We start from the raw sequence: 17,841 nt of genomic DNA, 5'->3' as shown, positions 1-17,841 counted from the left end.
TCTCCCTGTCATTCTCTGATAGCTGTCAGTCAGGAGCTGACCTCACAGACAGGGGCACTTTCCCCTCCTATCCAGGTCACTGGTGACACTGGGGGATGGGAGGTCACTCCTTGGCAACACTTCTGAGACTGAAGTAGTTTTCTGAACTTGTCCTGGGCCCAGAAGGAAGATACTAATTCCACCTCTGCCACTTGGCTGCTGTGTGGCGCTGGGCAAGTCTCAATCACTGGGTGTCTATATGCTCAAGTACAAAAAACACTATTAAGACTTATAGATGGGCACAGTAGCTCACACCTGTAATCCCAGCACTTTGGGATGCTGAGGCAGGAGGATCACTTGAGGGCAGGAGTTTTGAGACCAGCCTAAGCAACATAGTGAGACCCCACCTCTACAAAAAAAAAAAAAAAAATCAGCCAGGTATGGTGGTGTGTGCCTGTAGTCTCAGCTACTTGGGAGGCTGAGGCAGGAGGATTGCCTGGGCCCAGGAGTGTGAGGTTGCAGTGAGCTGTGACTGTGCCACTGCACTCCAACCTGGGCAACAGAGCAAGACCCTGTCTCCAAAAAAAAAAATTATTTCTCAGGACCTTCAAGACTAAATGCTAATTAGATAAAAGTGCCAACCATGAGGCGAGAGAGGCGAGCTACTTAGATCTTGGGGTATCTTGGTCCATTTGTGTATCCTCTTCAATTCCCTAGCACCCCTTGAACTAAACAGCTGTATTGTATTGTGCCCCGATAAATACTTGTTTGGAAGCCAGACAGTTATGCAGAAATCGGTGCTTCTCCCATGGTTGTGGGAGTTGTGGATACTCACCTACACTGATGCAGACAAAGCTGGGGCAGCACCAGGAAGTCCCTAGTTCTCTGGGCACACATTTATACCAGGCTGACCAAGCCTTGAGTTCCTCTTCTCCCAAGGAGCTCAGCTAAGGGAACACAGCACGGTAAGTGCTATGAAGAGGGTAAGCATGGGATACTAAGGGAGCCCCAGGAGAAGCACTGCCCCCACTTAGAGGCTCAGGACTAGAGGATCCATAGCAGTGCTCTGGGATGGAGAAGACCAAAAGGCAATCCAGACCGATGGAAAAGCCTATTCTGCACAAAGGCTCAGGACAAGAGAAGGGGTGCATGGAACTGTGGGCAGGAGCCTGCTCTGTCACAGAGGAGTGGAGTGGAGACAAGGCTGGGGCTAGATCCTGAGGGCTTCACACGTCAGACCTGTGACTGTTACTGTTGACTCTGTGATGTGAGGGAAGCCTGAAGACAGCAACCTCATCCCTGCCCACCTCCCACAGTGGCTCAGACAATAGCCAAGAGTGTGGGAGAGAACTAAGGAGCTATTAGGGTGCTGCTCTGGGTAAAGCAGGAACATGTGCCTCTTGAACATTCCAGCCTCTTGCTCCATCCACACTGTCCGATCTTGGCCTGCAGCCAGAGGCCTGACACTATTCCTGTCTTTTCAAGGGCTTAGCACTGTGCTGGCCCAGGAGAATCATCAAATTAATAATGAAACAAACGACACCATGCCCCCAACCATCTTCTAGCTAAAAAAAAAAAAAAAAAAAAAAAAAAAAAATTCAGGATGACACAATGGCTCCGACCATTGTTTTTAATTTATGAAATCAAGTTGAACACACAAGAAGCCTATAAACACTGCAATACAGAAAAATTAAGCTGCTGCATAGAATTCTTACTCCAAAACAATGCAAATCTGCATGAGGTCTCTCCCGCTATGGGTGTGAGTAGAAGAGAGGGAGACATTTTTACCTGGGGTTGATGGTGGAGTGAAACACAAGGGTGGGAGAGGTTTTGCAAATAGCCAGAGAACAGAGAGCAATGTGCAGTCACTAACACACTTGACCAGGGCAGTTAATTTGCACTTGTACTTGGCTGTGGCTGTTCCGGCTGCGGCTCCTTTGGCTTCTTTGTCTTCTTCTGCTGCTTGGAGAGACAGCTTAAAGCAGACTCGCTCTTACTTGGGGCAGACACAAGCAGGGGCGGCTTGCCAGACTGAGTGGGATACTTGGTTTTCTGGCTCTCCGTAAACAGCGGCTGGGAGAGCAGGTGGCGCAGCTCCTTCTTCAGAACCTTCATCTGCTTTTGTCTCCGACGCTCTTCTTGCTGGTCAGCTTTTCCTCCTTGAAACACAATACAAAAAAGATCCTATTTACTATGGTTTGTAGAAACATTTTGTTTCCCTTGATGGATAACACAATGAAAAATGTTTTAGAACTACTTTAGGGAGGCAGGGTTCAAAAGTTCTCTGAAGAAGCCAGTGGTGGCTTGGCAGGGGCTGTAAATGGATAACATCTAACCATTTGCGGGGGATACGCAGGACCGCTCTGTCCTTTTACTTCATAAAAATCCTCCAAGGCTGGAATTATGTTTATAGATGAGGCAATTCAGGCTTAGAGAAGTCACCTGGCTCACATCACAGAGCCAGCCATCAGACAGAGCCCAGAACCCAAGTCTCCTGACTGAAGATCACTTTTCTTCCTATGACCCACCCACTTACTGCCCACCTAGGGTTTGGTGACTTCACAACTACAACCACCCACTGCCCCCCGCCCCCCAGGAGACACTGAATGCTTCCTTGTAGCCCAGCTGTCCTGTGCCTTGCCACCAGTGCTGTGACTGCACATGGAGAGGCTGGAAGAGCCAAAGGGTTCCACCTCAGCCTGTCTTTAGGAAGGGAAGCCGGGCCCAAGCCCCAACCCTGAGCCACCAGGAGGACCAGCTCACTGTCATCAAGCCCACTGGTTTGGCTCCTGGCTTCCATGCTGAGCAGACAGCAGTTAGTCTGTCTCTGAATTTGCTGACTTGGGCACCGAGGTGTCAACATCTCTGCTGAGCCGCATCCCTGGTGGTGTGGAAGGAGCATGCAGTTCTAGATTTGGTTCTACCACTTCTTAAGACTCAGGAGCTTTCTCGAGCAGGGACCGAGCAGACTCATCCCTGAAGCCTCAGCCTCTGGTCACATACAGAGTAGCAGCTCAGGAAATGCCTTGTGACAGAGCTGTTGCCCTGCAAAAAGTGCCTCTGCTGTGAGTATCTAGTTCCCATATGTAAAAGGAGAGTAATTCCTGCTGTGTTCATGTCATGAGATTGGAGAAGATCAAATGAGATAATGGCATGGAAGTGCTTTGTCAGCTTGGAAGGCAGGTGTAGTAGGAACCATAATGACAAGTAACTTAAAATGTAATACTTTCTATTTGCCAGGCAATACCACAAGCACTTAACATTTTTTAACTCAATCAGTCTTCACAACAATCCCATGAAGTAGGTAGTTGACTACTTCCATTTTATGGCGGAGAAAACTGAGACACAACAGAGGTTAAATAACTTGACTCAGTAACATAGTTAAGGCAATGAGCCGGCATTCTAACACAGGCAGCCTGGCCAGAAAGCCTGCTCCCTTCCTCACTGTACTCCACTGCCTGTCCATGTAAGAGGAGGCAGCTAAGGGCACAAGACAGAGACAGAGGAAACAAAGACTGACAGAGGCCAGTAGGCTCATCTGGGACTAGGGCCTGTTAGCAAAGAGGGGGAAGGACGTCTTGCTGATTCTGACAAGATCCACAGTAGTAGAGATGGTTCCAACAAGGCAAAAGTTAAAGAGAGATTTCAACTTCCTTAATTTCCATCCCGCCCAAGGGCTTACCCTTATACATGTCTTCTTCCAGCTCAATCTCCAGGGCAGCTGCTGCCTGCTCAATCCAAGAGTTGTGCAGGCAAGCCTGGAAGTTCCGATACTCAGATTTCTCAATCTGTCGAGCTAAACGGATTCGCTCCTGGGGGGAAGTAACAGAAAATATTCACCTGAAACAGAGTTCAGGCCTCTGGGAAGCAAAGTCTCACTTGAGTTGTGTTTGTGTGTTTAAGGCAGGTATCACTCTGCTGCCCAGGCTGGAGAGCAGTGGCACGATCATGGCTCACTGCAGCCTCAACCTCCTTGGATCAAGCGATCTCCCACCTCAGCCTCCCAAGCAGCTGGGAGGCACCACCATGCCTAGCTATTTTCTTTTAATTTTTTTATTTTTATTTTTTGTAAAGACAGGGTCTCACTGTGTTGTCTAGGCTGGTCTTGAACTCCTGGGCTCAAGTGATCTTTCCACCTCAGCCTCCCAAAGTGCTGGGATTACAGGCGTGAGCCACCATGCCCAGCAAGTAGTGTTTTTAAAAAGCTCTTGAGCCAGGCATGGTGGCTCACACCTGTAATCCCAGCACTTTGGGAGGCCAAGGCGGGCAGATCACCTGAGGTCAGGAGTTTGAGACCAGCCTGACCAACATGGAGAAACCCCATCTCTACTAAAAATACAAAAAAAATACAAAATTAGCTTGGCATGGTGGCACATGCCTGTAATCCCAGCTACTCGGGAGGCTGAGGCAGGAGAATCGCTTGAACTTGGGAGGCGAAGGTTGTGGTGAGCCGAGATTGTGCCATTGCACTCCAGCCTGGGCAACATGAGTGAAGCTCTGTCTCAAATAATAATAATAATAATAATAAATAAACACATAAATAAATAAAAAGCTCTTGAGATCAGTGGTGAGATGCAGTTCAGTTCCTATTGAAACGCATTTGTTTTGTTTCCTGATAAAAACCCAGTGGGCAACCATTACCCGTCTGTGTGTACACATCTAAACACAACCGACAGCTTTTCCAACAATCAACCTCAACAGCCACATCCTTTGAAAACCCTTACTGGTTCGACTGCCAACCTATAGGTAACCCAAGTGAACTCTTTACACAGATGCCACAGCTCGCTTCCACAGCTGAGCTAAGATAAAACATTTCAACTCTCCCTCTAGGGGGTTTTGGGGCTGCACTGCAGAGGCAAAATGAGAAGGATCTTGTGATGTGATCAAAGGAATCACGGGAAGCCTGGGTGGCTCCTATTCCTCCTTACTAATGGGAATTCTCTCTGATTTCCACTTTTCCAGCCTTATCTCCACCCTATTTCCCCAAATAGCTAATATTCCTTTTGAGCCAGAGAAGCCAACATTCCTTGAACTGTGCCATGCTTTTGCTCCCTCAATTCCTGGAATTCCACCTCCTCTGTACCCTTCCACATCTTTGCCAGCAGGAAGCTGGGACAGAACCGCTTCTCCTCCCAATGTAACCATATGCCCAGTAATTCCACACTGCTCCATTGTACCTGAACTTTATTCACAGCTGGCAAACCTCTGAGAAGGAGAACTCACCCCACTTTGGTCACTAATACAGTGTCCCACGGTAAGCAGCACCTACTTGGGGAATACTTGCTGAGTTAAAACCCAAAAGACAGACTTTACTGGAACCTGCTCCAGGGATGTGCCAAACCTGTAGCATCTGCCTCAGCAAGAAATGCTAACCACACTGTCTACAACCCTCTGACAGGATATCCAGGCAGCCATGACCACTGCACTGTCCGGTGAGCAGGGGGGACTTCAGGGCCAGACAAGGAAGAAATGGTTCAGGGAGAAAATGCCTCACACCTTCAGTCACTCCCCTTTTCTCTCTTTTCCCAGGTATGTTGCTCTCAATCCTTTCTACAAGTCTCCTTGTTCAGCTGTTGGCAGAACCATTCCTTAGTTTTCAAGGGTTTTGCTGCCAGAGTCCCACAGCAAGGTGCTCTGCAAGGGAGCAGCCCAATCCCTTCATTAACACTGGGGTTTTAACTTTGCTTTCTACCTTGACCACGTCCATGTATTTTGTCTGCACAGGGAATAGCGGGATGTCCTCATCTTTCTTGAGGGTTTTGTAAATCTTCTTAAAGTTGATCACATCCTCAGGCCCAATGAGCATCAGGCTGAGACCTTCATTGGCAGCTCGAGCAGTTCGACCACTTCGGTGGACATAAATCTCCGAGGTACGTGGGACCTGCCACAGGAAGAACTGGGAGATCAATACATGGCCACTGCCAAACACTGGTCCTCTCCTCAGGGCCACATCTCCAAACCGGACCCTCCTACCTCCCAGCCAGGCAGGTAGAAACTTCTGCAGCATTGTAGAGCAACCTAGCCCTCCTCTCTTAGTCCCACATTCAAAATGTTCCCAGGTTTAGCCCATTCACTGTGTAGGCTCTCCCCTCCCATGCCCCTCAACCTAGTTCAGGTCCTCAAGACCATGTAGCCAGACCACAGCAGTCACTTCTTATCCAGGATTTAAGCAGCCCAGCTCCACAAACCATGTTAATCCCTGGGTTACATGGTCTCTACTCCTATATATATATTATCCATAGATAATGTGGCATGGTTGCTGACACACCCACTGAGCCCCGGCACACACCATTAATCAAGCATAACAGTCTTCTCCACTGGGCCCAGATAACAACTAGGTATCCTTTTCAATATAGTACTTTAAGCAGCCACTATGAACTGTTCATAAGAGCTCTAGAAATGAGATTTGCCATTCTTTACTTATAGGATAAAGGCCCAACTCTTCAACCTGACACTCAGGGCCTTTAGTGACTTGCCTCCAACTTACCCCTCCAGCCTCAGCAACTATTCCTTTCCCAACACATCCCCTCTTTTCACTCTGAGCCAAGTGCCCCTGAACACTGCCCATTTCTTTGCTCCTTCCTTTAATGCCTCTACATGTCCAAATCCTCTCCACCCTTAAATGCCAGGCATCTTTTAAAAAGTACTTTCCAACCTCCCAAACTAGAAGTTACCTCTCTTCCACTGTATTTGGTAATTTTCTAATACCTTCTGCCTTAAATTATGGCTGTGGTCATCTCACCTCCTCTGCTGGATCCAATACTTCTTAGGGGCTGGGACTGTATTTGATTCATCTTGACTCCACAAAGGTTGACCCAACTCCTTCCCCAAAAAAGGGAAGACTACAGAGATTTGCTAAACCAAAATTAGCACCTGTGATACAGTGAAATATGTTTTTGCTCTTCATCCTGTTTCCTGGCAAAGGAATCTCAAAAGTAATGTCTTTTTGTAAGCTAATGACAAACTATTGACTGATGGCTGATAGCCCCCTAGGTAGTTTCAGGATGGGGGCTGGTCACCAGAAAGGCCGGGATTAGAAGGTTGGGACTTTCAGTGCTACTACCCAAAGGCCAATGGTTTAATTAATCATCTTACCCAATGAAGTCTCCATAAATATCCCAAAAGGACAGAGTTTGGAGAACTTTTGAATAAGCTGAATATGTGGACATTCCTGGAGGGTGGTGTACCCAGGAGGGGCATGGCAACTCCATGCTCCTTCCCCTATACCTCAGCCTATACATCTCCCCATCTATATTCTTTCTTTCTTTTTTTTTTTTTTTTTTTTGAGACAGAGTCTCACTCTGTCGCCCAGGCTGGAGTGCAGTGGCCGGATCTCAGCTCACTGCAAGCTCCGCCTCCCGGGTTCACGCCATTCTCCTGCCTCAGCCTCCCGAGTAGCTGGGACTACAGGCGCCCGCCACCTCGCCCGGCTAGTTTTTTGTATTTTTTTTTTTAGTAGAGACGGGGTTTCACCGTGTTAGCCAGGATGGTCTTGATCTCCTGACCTCGTGATCCGCCCGTCTCGGCCTCCCAAAGTGCTGGGATTACAGGCCTGAGCCACCGTGCCCGGCCTCTAATATCCTCTATAATAAACTGGTAATGTGTTTTAGTTCTGAGAGCTGCTGTAGCAAATTAATTGAACCCAAAGAGGGGGGTCAAGGGAACCCCAACTTGAGGCTGGTTGGTCAGAAGTTCCAGAGGCCCCAACTTATAGACTGGTCACGGGGAGGAGGGACATCTTGTGGGATCTGAGGCCATCTCCAGGAAGACAGCATCAGAAAATGAAACTAAATAAGAGGACACCCAGCTGGAGGCTGCAGCTTGATATATGGTGAAAAATGCCCACACGTTTGGTTACAGAAGTCTTCTGTGTTGATTGTTGTTGTGAAGTGAGAGAATGGGAAAAAGCACTTTGAGTTTGTTGTTTCACTGAAACAGCAGCCTAAAAGATTTTTAAAAGCACAAAGAGGAATTAAAGAGAAAAAATAATAATGCCATAACAGCTACCATTTATTGAGTACTTACACTGTGCTACTGGCTTCATGAGCATCAGCTCAATTTAATTCTCAGGATAACCCTATGGGATAGCTAGCATTGTTACTTCCAGTTTACAAACGATGACACTGAAACCAGAGGTACTAAATAACTTGCCTAACGCTAACCAACTATGAAGCAGCAGACTGGGGATTCAAAGCCTGGCAGGCTGGTTCCGGTGCCCATACTCCTAACCACAGCTTTATGCTGATATTCACTAGATGCACAAACTAATATTACTGCTACTATCAATGGCAGTTAACATGAGTAAGTGCTTACAATGTGCCAGGTGGCTTCTTAAGCTCTTTATACTCAGTAACTTATTTTACCTCAATAAGAACCCTAAGCAGCAGGTACTCACTGCCATTTAACACATGAGAAAACTGAGATACAGAGAGATTACATGACTTGTTCAAGGTTACACAGCTGGGATTTGAGCCCAGAGAGATCTAAACTACCACACTCTTCTATTCATACTTCTCTACATCAGGGTAACCAATTACAAGCTTAACTTATGCCCATTTCACAGAAAAAACTAAGACTCTAACCTGACAATATCAAGTAGCTTGGAGAGAAGGGTTGCTTGACATCAGACAAAGCAAAGTTTTCTGGAGACCAAATCTCAGCAGTGTTCCAAAAGTGGGAGTAGTGGGCTGGTATTCTCTGATGCAAGAGCCTTGGAACCAACAATTCCTCCTCCCTCCCCCAACCTTTGCCTTAAAATTTCCCGATTCAATGCAGGCAGATGCCTATACATTTTCAGATGCCCCTACCTGGTAATGGATGACATGCTGGACTTTAGGAATATCCAGACCCCGAGCTGCCACATCTGTTGCCAAGAGAACACAGCTGGGGTAGAGAGAGAAAGCTTATTAATAATAACTAACAGCTATCTTTAATCAAATTCTTACCAACTGCTGAGCATCCTAAACATTACAGTCCTTACCAATACTCTGTAAGATATCACTTCTATACCCTTTTGCAAAAAAACTGAGGCTCTTAGAGATTAACTTCCCAAGGTATGTACATGGCTATTCAGTTGTGGAGTCTGGATCCAAATTTGGGACTCACTGACCCCAACTAACATGCCATACTCTGCAATGATAAAAAAAACTCCCTCCAGTGAGTTAAATGAGGCCATACATATTCTGGGTCAGTGACCTCCTATCCTATCACCCACTTCCTCCCAATGGCACAGACTTCCTTGTTCTTCCCCAAACAAACCAAGCATGCTCTCACCTCCAAGCCTTTGCACTTGCTACTCCTTAGGCCTTAAAGGGTCTTGCCTCAAATATCCATATGACTCACTTTATTACTTTCTTCAGCTCTCTGCTCAATTTTCACTTCATCAGAGAAGCCTCCCTGACCACACATACCCAATCTCTTTTCTCCAACCCTTGCTCGACTTACTTCTTAGGATCACTTGGTACACTGTGGACTTACTTTGCAATTTATTATCTCCCTCTACTAGAATGTAAGCTCCATGAGAGCAAGGACTTTGCATTACTCACTGCTGTATAACCACCACATAGAAACAACATCTGGTTCATTGTAATCACTTGATAAATGTGTTGGATGATGTTTCTCAATGTGTGGTTCATGGAAAGTCAAAAGTACTTGAGGTGCTTCAAAACATAAGATTCTGGCCCTTCAGGATCCTCACTCCCTGCATTTCTGAGCTGAGGCCGGGAAACGCAATGCAAATCCTAGTTTGTAAAACATTAAACTACTGCTCTGGGTCAAGATCAGCAAACTTTTTCTGTAAAGAGCCAGAGAGCATTTCCAGCTTTGTGAAAAACATAGTCTCCATGGCAACTATTCAACTCTGTCGCAAAAGCAGATACTGACAATACATAAATGGGTTTTGCTGTGTTCCAGTAAAACATCTACTAAAAAACAGGCGGCAGCCAGGTGTGATGGCATTCATTGGTAGTCCTAGCTACTTAGGATGCTAAGGTGGGATTGTTTGAGCCCGTGAGTTCAAGTCTAACCTGGGCAACACAGCAAGACCCCATCTCAAAAAGGAAAAAAAAAAGGCAGCAAGGAAGATTTGGCACGAGGGCTATAGTTTGCCAAGCCTTGTTCTAAGCTAATCTCAGTAAACCACTGATACTACTTACCAATTTTTTAAAACAAGTAAATCAAACACTTGTTCTAAAAACTACCCTGTGACCTGACAAAACACTAGCAAAGGACACTTTATAGTCTGCCTCAACTTCCCAGGCCCTCATCTTGACAATCTGGACCCCATTCCCTGAGCATCAGCCTGGTCCAAAGGCAGATGGACAAAGACATCAGGAATAAGACACAGCATGGGCTCTGAGGTCCAACAGGCTTGTCTAAGGCCTAGTTCTACCACTTCCAGGCAGAGAAACCTTGGGCAGACTGATCGGCTTTTCTAGACCTCATTTCTTCATCTATAAATGAGAATAGTGATAATGGTAATAAGTAGTAATAGAAGAAAAAATTATTAAAGCTAACATTTAGCAATATACATATACTATATGCTAGAGACTGTTCTAAATACTTTACACGCATGAATTTACAATCACTTAATCCTCATAACAACCCTATAATGGGTTCTATTATTATCCCAAAAATGAGAAAATTAAATTACAGAGAAGTTAAATAACTTGACCACCTAAGGAGTGACACAGCTAGGATTTGATTTCAGGCATTCTGGTTCCAGGATCTGTGCTCTTAACCATGAATCTATTCTGCTTCCTCTTAAGGATGTTAGGAGAGTAACTGAATGTGATTCTGAATCTAAAGTGCCAGCATAGGACCTAATCTATTGTCTATATATTCAATATTATGTATTGTCACCCATATTCATTAGTATTGAAGCTTCTGTGTGGCATTTAACAGCAACCAAATCCACTAAAAGAGTAACCTTGCCAAATGCTGTGCAAAAAAAAAAAAAAAAAAAGGCTACCTACTACTGAGATAAGGCCCCTATGACAGAAGGTGGCTTTTCTACCATTTCCCCACCATCCTGACCCCTTTTACCCCAGTAACTAACTAGAGGTTAAGCCTCTGGGGACAGTCCTAACTTACTCTTCCAGACGGGCAAACTGCTCCAGGTTTCTGAGCCTCTGCTTCTGGTGCATACAGGCATGTAGGGTCAAGGGCATGATATCAAGGACTTTAAGCAGCCCAGAGAGGCGTTTGATGCAGGAGATGCTGTTGGCAAACACTAAGCTGCGGCCTGGATACTGCATCAGGAAGTAGTACAAGTAGAAGTCTTTCTCATCAGTCTCACAATGGATCTTGGTCTCTGTTAGCGTCTCCACCGTGGCCTCATTCCTTGTGAGGTCAATGACCTTGGGCTTGCCCCTCATGCCAATTTTCTGCATAAGAAGGTCAAGTTTGGCTGTTTTGTCCATTTTCTTGGTGTGCTTCTTATGAAGGATTCGAGCAGGCGCCTGATGCACCAGGGTGAGCGTGGCAGAAAAAACAAGCGTTTGTCTCTTTGGGTTGTATTGGGAGTCATTGAGCATCTCTAGCAGCTGTGAGAGCTCAGCAAAATGACCTTTCTCAACCATCCGGTCAGCCTCATCCACCACCAGGCACCTGCAGATCCAGAGAGACCCATATCATCAGTCAGTAGCAGGTTAAGAGGAATCATCTACAGCACATCCTACTCTCATCACACACACCCACACCCACACCCACACCCACACCCACACCCACACCCACACCCACACACAGTCAGTAGCAGGTTAAGAGGAATAATCTACAGCACATCCTACTCTCATCACACACACACACACACACACACACACACACACACCCACTACCACCACCACATCGGGGCCTCAACTCTGTAGCAGGTTAAGAGGAATCATCTACAGCACATCCTACTCTCATCACACACACACACACACACACACACACACACACACACACCCCACTACCACCACCACATCGGGGCCTCAACTACTCTCCCTCATGCACTCTTGGCTTTCTAAAGGCCAGGGTCTGGATGATACCACACCATGGCATTCTGCAATGGGAAGAAGGCATTGCCCACACCATGTCACCTGAAGCTCATTTCAGAAAACGCAGTGAGGGGGAAAAGAGAAGTACCATCTATTACCTGAGCTGCCGAAGGTTCCTCAAATGATAATGCTTTTCTTTAATTAATTCCCACAGCCGGCCTGGAGTGGCAACCACAATCTCAGGACGACGGCTCAGCATCCTCTGCTGTTTCTGCGTGGACATTCCACCAACCAAAATAGCAGTTTTAATTCCTATGGGACAGAAAACATAAGGGACACTCATTCAATCTGGGTGATCATTTTCTTACATGGCTGACACAGGCACCCCAGATTACCAGAGACAGTCATCAGCACAGTGTAATGCTCTAGAGCATTGCTAAAAGAGCAGGCCTGGCCAGACTGTTGGTGCCACTCCTACAGGGCTTACTAAGTCTTCTGTGATCTGGGCCCTACTTCTTCAACCTCATTTCTTTCCTGCTCCCTCCCCTCCAACCACACCAAAGAGGATGAATTTGAAACCAGGTATGCTTACCTCCAAAGCTCTGGGAAAACTGAGCACTGGTGCACCATAATGCTGGGGGGAATATGAGCTGCAGCTGTGCTATACCTCTCTTATTTCCCTCAATTAGAATTATTCTGAAAGGTCCTCTAATGCCCTGTTGTTTTCTTCTCTGATGGAGAAGTTCTCATAGTATCATGCAGGTAAAGGGCTTAGCAATAGTAACAATTTGGTAATTAACTGCTTCTATTATAAAATTAAAATTCCCAGAGTGAAGACCTTCCCCGAGTGAATTCCCTGAGAGAATTAAATCCTAACTGCTTATAGCAGGGATCAGCCAACTTTTTCTGAAAGGGTCACTAGTAAACATTACTGGCCTCATAGGCCAGATGGTCTCCGTCACAACTATTAACTCTATTCAACTTCACCTTTGTAGTACAAAACTAACCATAGACAATATAAAACCAAATAGGTGTGGGTGTATTCCAGTAAAACTTTATTTACAAAACCAGACAGTTTGCTAATCCCTGCCCTGAGCATCTACTGTATCCAATAAATTTCCTATGCATCTACAATGGCACCAACTATGTATTATCCTTGAGGGAACTGAAAAAATGTCACTCAATCAATTTTCTCTAGGGCTTAATTGTCTGGCTCACAGATGAGAATGGCTTACCCTAGAGGGCAGGAGCCACAGCTCATTCATCTTTACCAATGAGCATTTGGGATTTGCCTAGAAAGGATTTATTAAATGGAACTAAACCTCACCTGTAAACCTGGCCACAGCATCAATGTGCTGTTTGACCTGGACAGCCAGCTCTCGAGTGGGAGTCAGAACCAGTCCAAGCAGAGGACGCTTTGGATATGCCTTACAGGTGGCGCTTTTGTCATCCAACTCTTGTTTTAGATTTCCAATCTGCTCTTTATCAAGATTTTCCTCCTCATTCTCATTCTGTTTGGGAACAGGCTTCTCCCTGATCAGGGAAGAAGGCCCTTCACCAGCATCATCGTCACCAAAGAGCAATGCCTGGTCTGAGCCAGTGCCTCCAGTCTTGGCTCTGGCCTCAGCTGCAGTATCACTGGGCAGTGCTTCACTCTCAATTATAGTATCATCAGGCAATGCTCCAGACTCAGCTTCAGCCTTGCCTGGTGATCCAGTCTCAGCTCCAGCCTCAGTTCTGGTCTCTCCAGGTGATGCGTCAGTGTTACTTGGAGGAGGGGCAGCATTCCTCTTCTGCCACTGCAATACTGCATGAATCACTGGGATGGCAAAGGCAAGAGTTTTCCCACTTCCTTAAAAGTAAAAAACAAAACAAAATAAAAACAGTGTGAATCAACAGATGAACATACTTTAGTCTGGAATTCATTCTTTTGCACAGAATAAGGTAGCCAAGTGCCACCCTGACTGACCCAAAGCTCCTCCACTCTACACAGATTTTCCCAGATGGAACCAGAAGGCACAAGTAAATTAGAAACTGAGGAAAAAAAGTATGACAGGCTAGCACTGAGGTCTTAGGTCACCAGTAATGAATTACAAATGTCCAAGAAATGAAAAAATAAAGAGATAAAGGGCAAGTTTTGGGTGTATGTGTTGTTTTTGTGAGGAGTGGGAAGCAGTAATCTACACAACACTTTCCCAAGACTTTCCTTCGGTGAGAAAGGAGGGAATAAAAGAAAATTTTCTCAAGTTTTCAGAAAACGTAAATATAAAACTTTTGTCTATGTCTGAACATTTTCAAACTGGTCTTTGAATGTACACAGAGTCCAAATCATCTGGGTGGTTAAAACAAAACAACTCAGGCTGAGAATTTAAAGTTCCAAAGTGATAATGCCCTAGGCAGAAGCCAATAAATGCTTTCTCAAGGGAGAAACCATTATTATAGATCTCCAAAAATTTTCACAATTTGCAAAGGAAACAAGCAGCTCTCAGTAAAAAATTACCACACACACAAAAATAAGATACTATAAGGAAAAAAGAGAGCAAAAACACATAAAACTCTCGATAAGAAGAACAGCAGGCTTTTTATCAGAAACAACTAAAAGCCAGAAGACAGTGTAGCAATATTTTATATTTGAATGCCTAAAGACCAAAAAAAAAAAAAAAACCTGACAATCTGTAACTCTACACCCAGCAAAACTCTCTCTCAAAACAAAATGTGAAATAAAGACTTTAGGCATATAAAACCTGAAATAAATCACCAGCAGCAAATGTGAGCTATCAGAAATATTAGTCTTTCATGCAATTGAAAAGATAATATAAAATGAAAATCTGGATGTACCCAAAGAAATAATGAGCAACCAAAACAGTAACTACGTAGGTAAATATTTAAAAACTTCTTTTTATGGCCAGGCATGGTGGCTCATGCCTGCAATCCCAACACTTTGGAAGGTCTAGGTGGGAGGATCAAGACCAGCCTGGGCAACATAGTGAGACTCCCATCTTTAAAAAAATATTGCCAGACATGGTGGCACACTCCTGTAGTCTTCAAAACTTGGGAGGCTGAGGCAGGAGGATTGTTTGAGCACGGGAGGTTGAGGTTGCAGTGAGCCATGATCATGCCACTGCACTCTAGCATGGGTGACAGAGGGAGACACTGTCTCTAAAAACAAACAAAAACCCAAAACCCCTTATTTTTCTTATTTAAACATCTTTAAAAACAATTGTTTAAAGCAAAGATAATAAAAATGTATTCTGGAATCTCTAAAACATATGAAGTATACAACAAAAAGCACAAAGGAGGAGAGAAACAAATATATTCTTGTAAGATTCTTATGTTGTATGTGAAGTAGTAAATTACTTGAAGGTAAACTATAATAAAATTAAAGATATATATTATGAACCCCAAAACAATCACTAAAAAGACATAAGAATTATAGCTAATAAGACAACAAAAAAGATAAAATGGTATCTATGCATATACATATATATATATTATAGTCTCTGTCCCTAGTTCTTGACACAGTGCTTCTAAGAGCCTTGTAACTTTCTGAGTGATAGGAGCATCTTTTGTTGAAATATTTGGTCTTAGTCCTCAGTTGCTGATATAAAACCTTGTGAGACTTTCAGCTGCCTCTCCCCAATAACCTTCAGGGAGGGAAGAAGGGACTGGAAACTGAGCTCAGTCACTAACAACCAATGATTTAATCAATTATCAATCATGCCTATGCAATGGAAACTCCAAAAAATCTCTAAACAATGGAGTTCGGAGAGATTCCTGGGTGGTCTCCTCAGAGACGATGGAAACTCCATGCCCTCTCTCCTGACTTCCAACCCCGCCCCATACCCTTCCCTAGTCATCTCATCCATCTGGCTGTTTCTCAGTTACATCTTTTATAATAAATTGTTAAATGCAAGTAAAGTGTTTCCCTGAGTTCTGTCAGGCATAGCAAAGTGTTGAACCTGAGGAAGGTGTTGTAGGAATACCCAATTTGTAGCCAAGCTGATCAGAAGTACCAGTATTTGTGATGAGCATCATTAATGGGGGCAACCTTGTGAGCTGAGCCCTTAACCTGTAAGGAATGACACCAACTCTAGGTAGATAGTGTCTGAATTGAACAATTCACATACACACACACACACACACACACACACACACACACACACTTCAGTGCCAAAGAAGGAAACAAAGAGCTGGGACTAATAGAAAAGTAACAGATTTAAACCCAACCACTGATGTGGCTCCCAGGAGGCAGGACTAGATTGCAGCTCCTGAAAGAGCAGTAAGCGGAGGCTTGCACTGTGAGTTTTAGCTCCAGATTGACTGCAAGAACAAACCAGTAATCCCAAGAAGACTCACAGACCCTCTGAAGGAAGTGGACTGCTCCTGCAGGACCCAGGAGACCCCCAAATACTGTGAGTGCCCCAAATGCGGAGAGGAGGGAGACCCTCCTCTCCCAAACGCACACCCCCACTGGAGAAGCTGAAGGTCCATTTGCGGGAGAAGTTTCTGACTTTACCTGAACCTGAGTCAAGTTAGAGAGCTGAGCGAAATACAGGGGTAGAGGAAGCAGCAGAAAGGCCCTGGGAGCTCGCTGGGTCCCCAAGCAGCCCATTCCTGCCTGGCACCACAGGGATCCATTTAGCGGGTGGCCAGAGGAGCAGGGGGTAAAACTCCACAGAAAGAAGGCATTCTGTAGCCAAACTCTGTAACAATTTGATGTAACAATCTGAAGAGGACCAGAAGCCTCCTGGCCAGAACTTGGGGGAAGGGCAGGAATCCAGACTTCACAGGCAGGGGAAGAACTAAAGCCCTTTTCTTTCACAGCTGGAAAGTGGATAGCCTTGGGCAAGTTTTCAAGCCCTCCCCCTGGAAACAGACAGGGGCTGTTGGGGAAGATATGGTGGGAGTGAGACCTGCCCTTCAGTTTGTGAGGGAGCTGGGAGCTGGGTGAGGCCTGTGACTGCCAGCTTTCCCCCACTTCCCTGACAACCTGCATGACTCACCAGAGGTAGCCATAATCCTCCTAGGTACACAACTCCAGTGACCTGGGAATCTTACCCCCATCCCCAAAACAGCCACAGCAAGACCCACCCAAGGAAAGTCTAAGCAGGTGTAGACCTGCCCCCACCTGACGGTCCTTCCCTATCCACCTTGGTGGCGGAAGACAAAGGGCATATAATCTTGGGAGTTCTAGGGCCCCACCCACCGCTGGTCCCTCTCCACACTATAGCTGATGCTTTCTGGAAAGTGCCACCTCCTGGCAGGAGGCCAACCAACACAAAAATAGAGCATTAAACTACCAAAGCTAAGGACCCTCACAGAGTACAATGCATCCTCCGCCATCTCCACTGGAGCAGACGCTGGTATCCGTGGCTGAGATCCCCATAGCCGGTTAACATCACAGGACTCTGTGCAGACAACCCCCAGTACTAGCCCATAGCCAGGTAGGCTTGCTGGGTGGCTTGACCCAGAAGACAGACAACAATCACTGCAGTTTGGCTCACAGGAAGCCACATCCATAGGAAAAGGGGGAGAGTACTACATCAAGGGAACACCCCATGGGACAAAAGAACCTGAATAACAGCCTTCAGCCCTAGACCTTCCCTCTGAAAGAGCCTACCAAATGAGAAGGAACCAGAAAACCAACCCTGGTAATATGACAAAACAGGGCTCTTCAACACCACCCCCCACCAAAAAAAAAAAAAAAAAAAAATCACACTAGTTCACCAGCAATGGATCCAAACCAAGAAGAAATCCCTGACTTACCTGAAAAAGAATTCAGGATGTTAGTTATTAAGCTAATCAGGGAGGGACCAGAGAAAGGTAAAGCCTCAATGCAAGGAAATCCAAAAAATGATACAAGAAGTGGAGGGAGAAATATTCGAGG

The 17,841-nt window shown here is 45.5% G+C and overlaps 2 protein-coding genes across 9 annotated transcripts in view; one reads left to right on the top strand and one right to left on the bottom strand.

Moving 5' to 3' along the window:
* Positions 1-17,841, top strand: part of IFI27 (interferon alpha inducible protein 27) — a 420,724-nt gene that overhangs the window by 338,095 nt on the left and 64,788 nt on the right. The window contains exon 1 of one of the 8 annotated variants that reach the window (XM_050799196.1): positions 12,587-12,596. The exons of the other annotated variants lie outside the window; for them this stretch is intronic. The gene's annotated coding sequence lies outside the window, so the exon portion shown is untranslated. Of the gene's footprint in view, positions 1-12,586; positions 12,597-17,841 lie in introns of those variants that run through there. 8 annotated transcript variants of the gene reach the window in all.
* Positions 1,599-17,841, bottom strand: part of DDX24 (DEAD-box helicase 24) — a 463,245-nt gene continuing 447,002 nt past the window's right edge. The window contains exons 4-10 of the mRNA XM_050799044.1: positions 13,282-13,806; positions 12,113-12,266; positions 11,071-11,586; positions 8,787-8,862; positions 5,672-5,860; positions 3,662-3,791; positions 1,599-2,138 (exon numbers count right to left, since the gene is read on the bottom strand). Coding sequence (XP_050655001.1) covers positions 1,870-2,138; positions 3,662-3,791; positions 5,672-5,860; positions 8,787-8,862; positions 11,071-11,586; positions 12,113-12,266; positions 13,282-13,806 — 1,859 coding nt within the window. The 3' untranslated portion in view covers positions 1,599-1,869. The remainder of the gene's footprint in view (positions 2,139-3,661; positions 3,792-5,671; positions 5,861-8,786; positions 8,863-11,070; positions 11,587-12,112; positions 12,267-13,281; positions 13,807-17,841) is intronic.

This window comes from Macaca thibetana, chromosome 7, assembly GCF_024542745.1.
Source record: "Macaca thibetana thibetana isolate TM-01 chromosome 7, ASM2454274v1, whole genome shotgun sequence".
In the NCBI taxonomy this organism is placed as follows: Eukaryota; Metazoa; Chordata; class Mammalia; order Primates; family Cercopithecidae; genus Macaca; species Macaca thibetana.
This window is presented reverse-complemented; position numbering and strand designations above follow the sequence as displayed.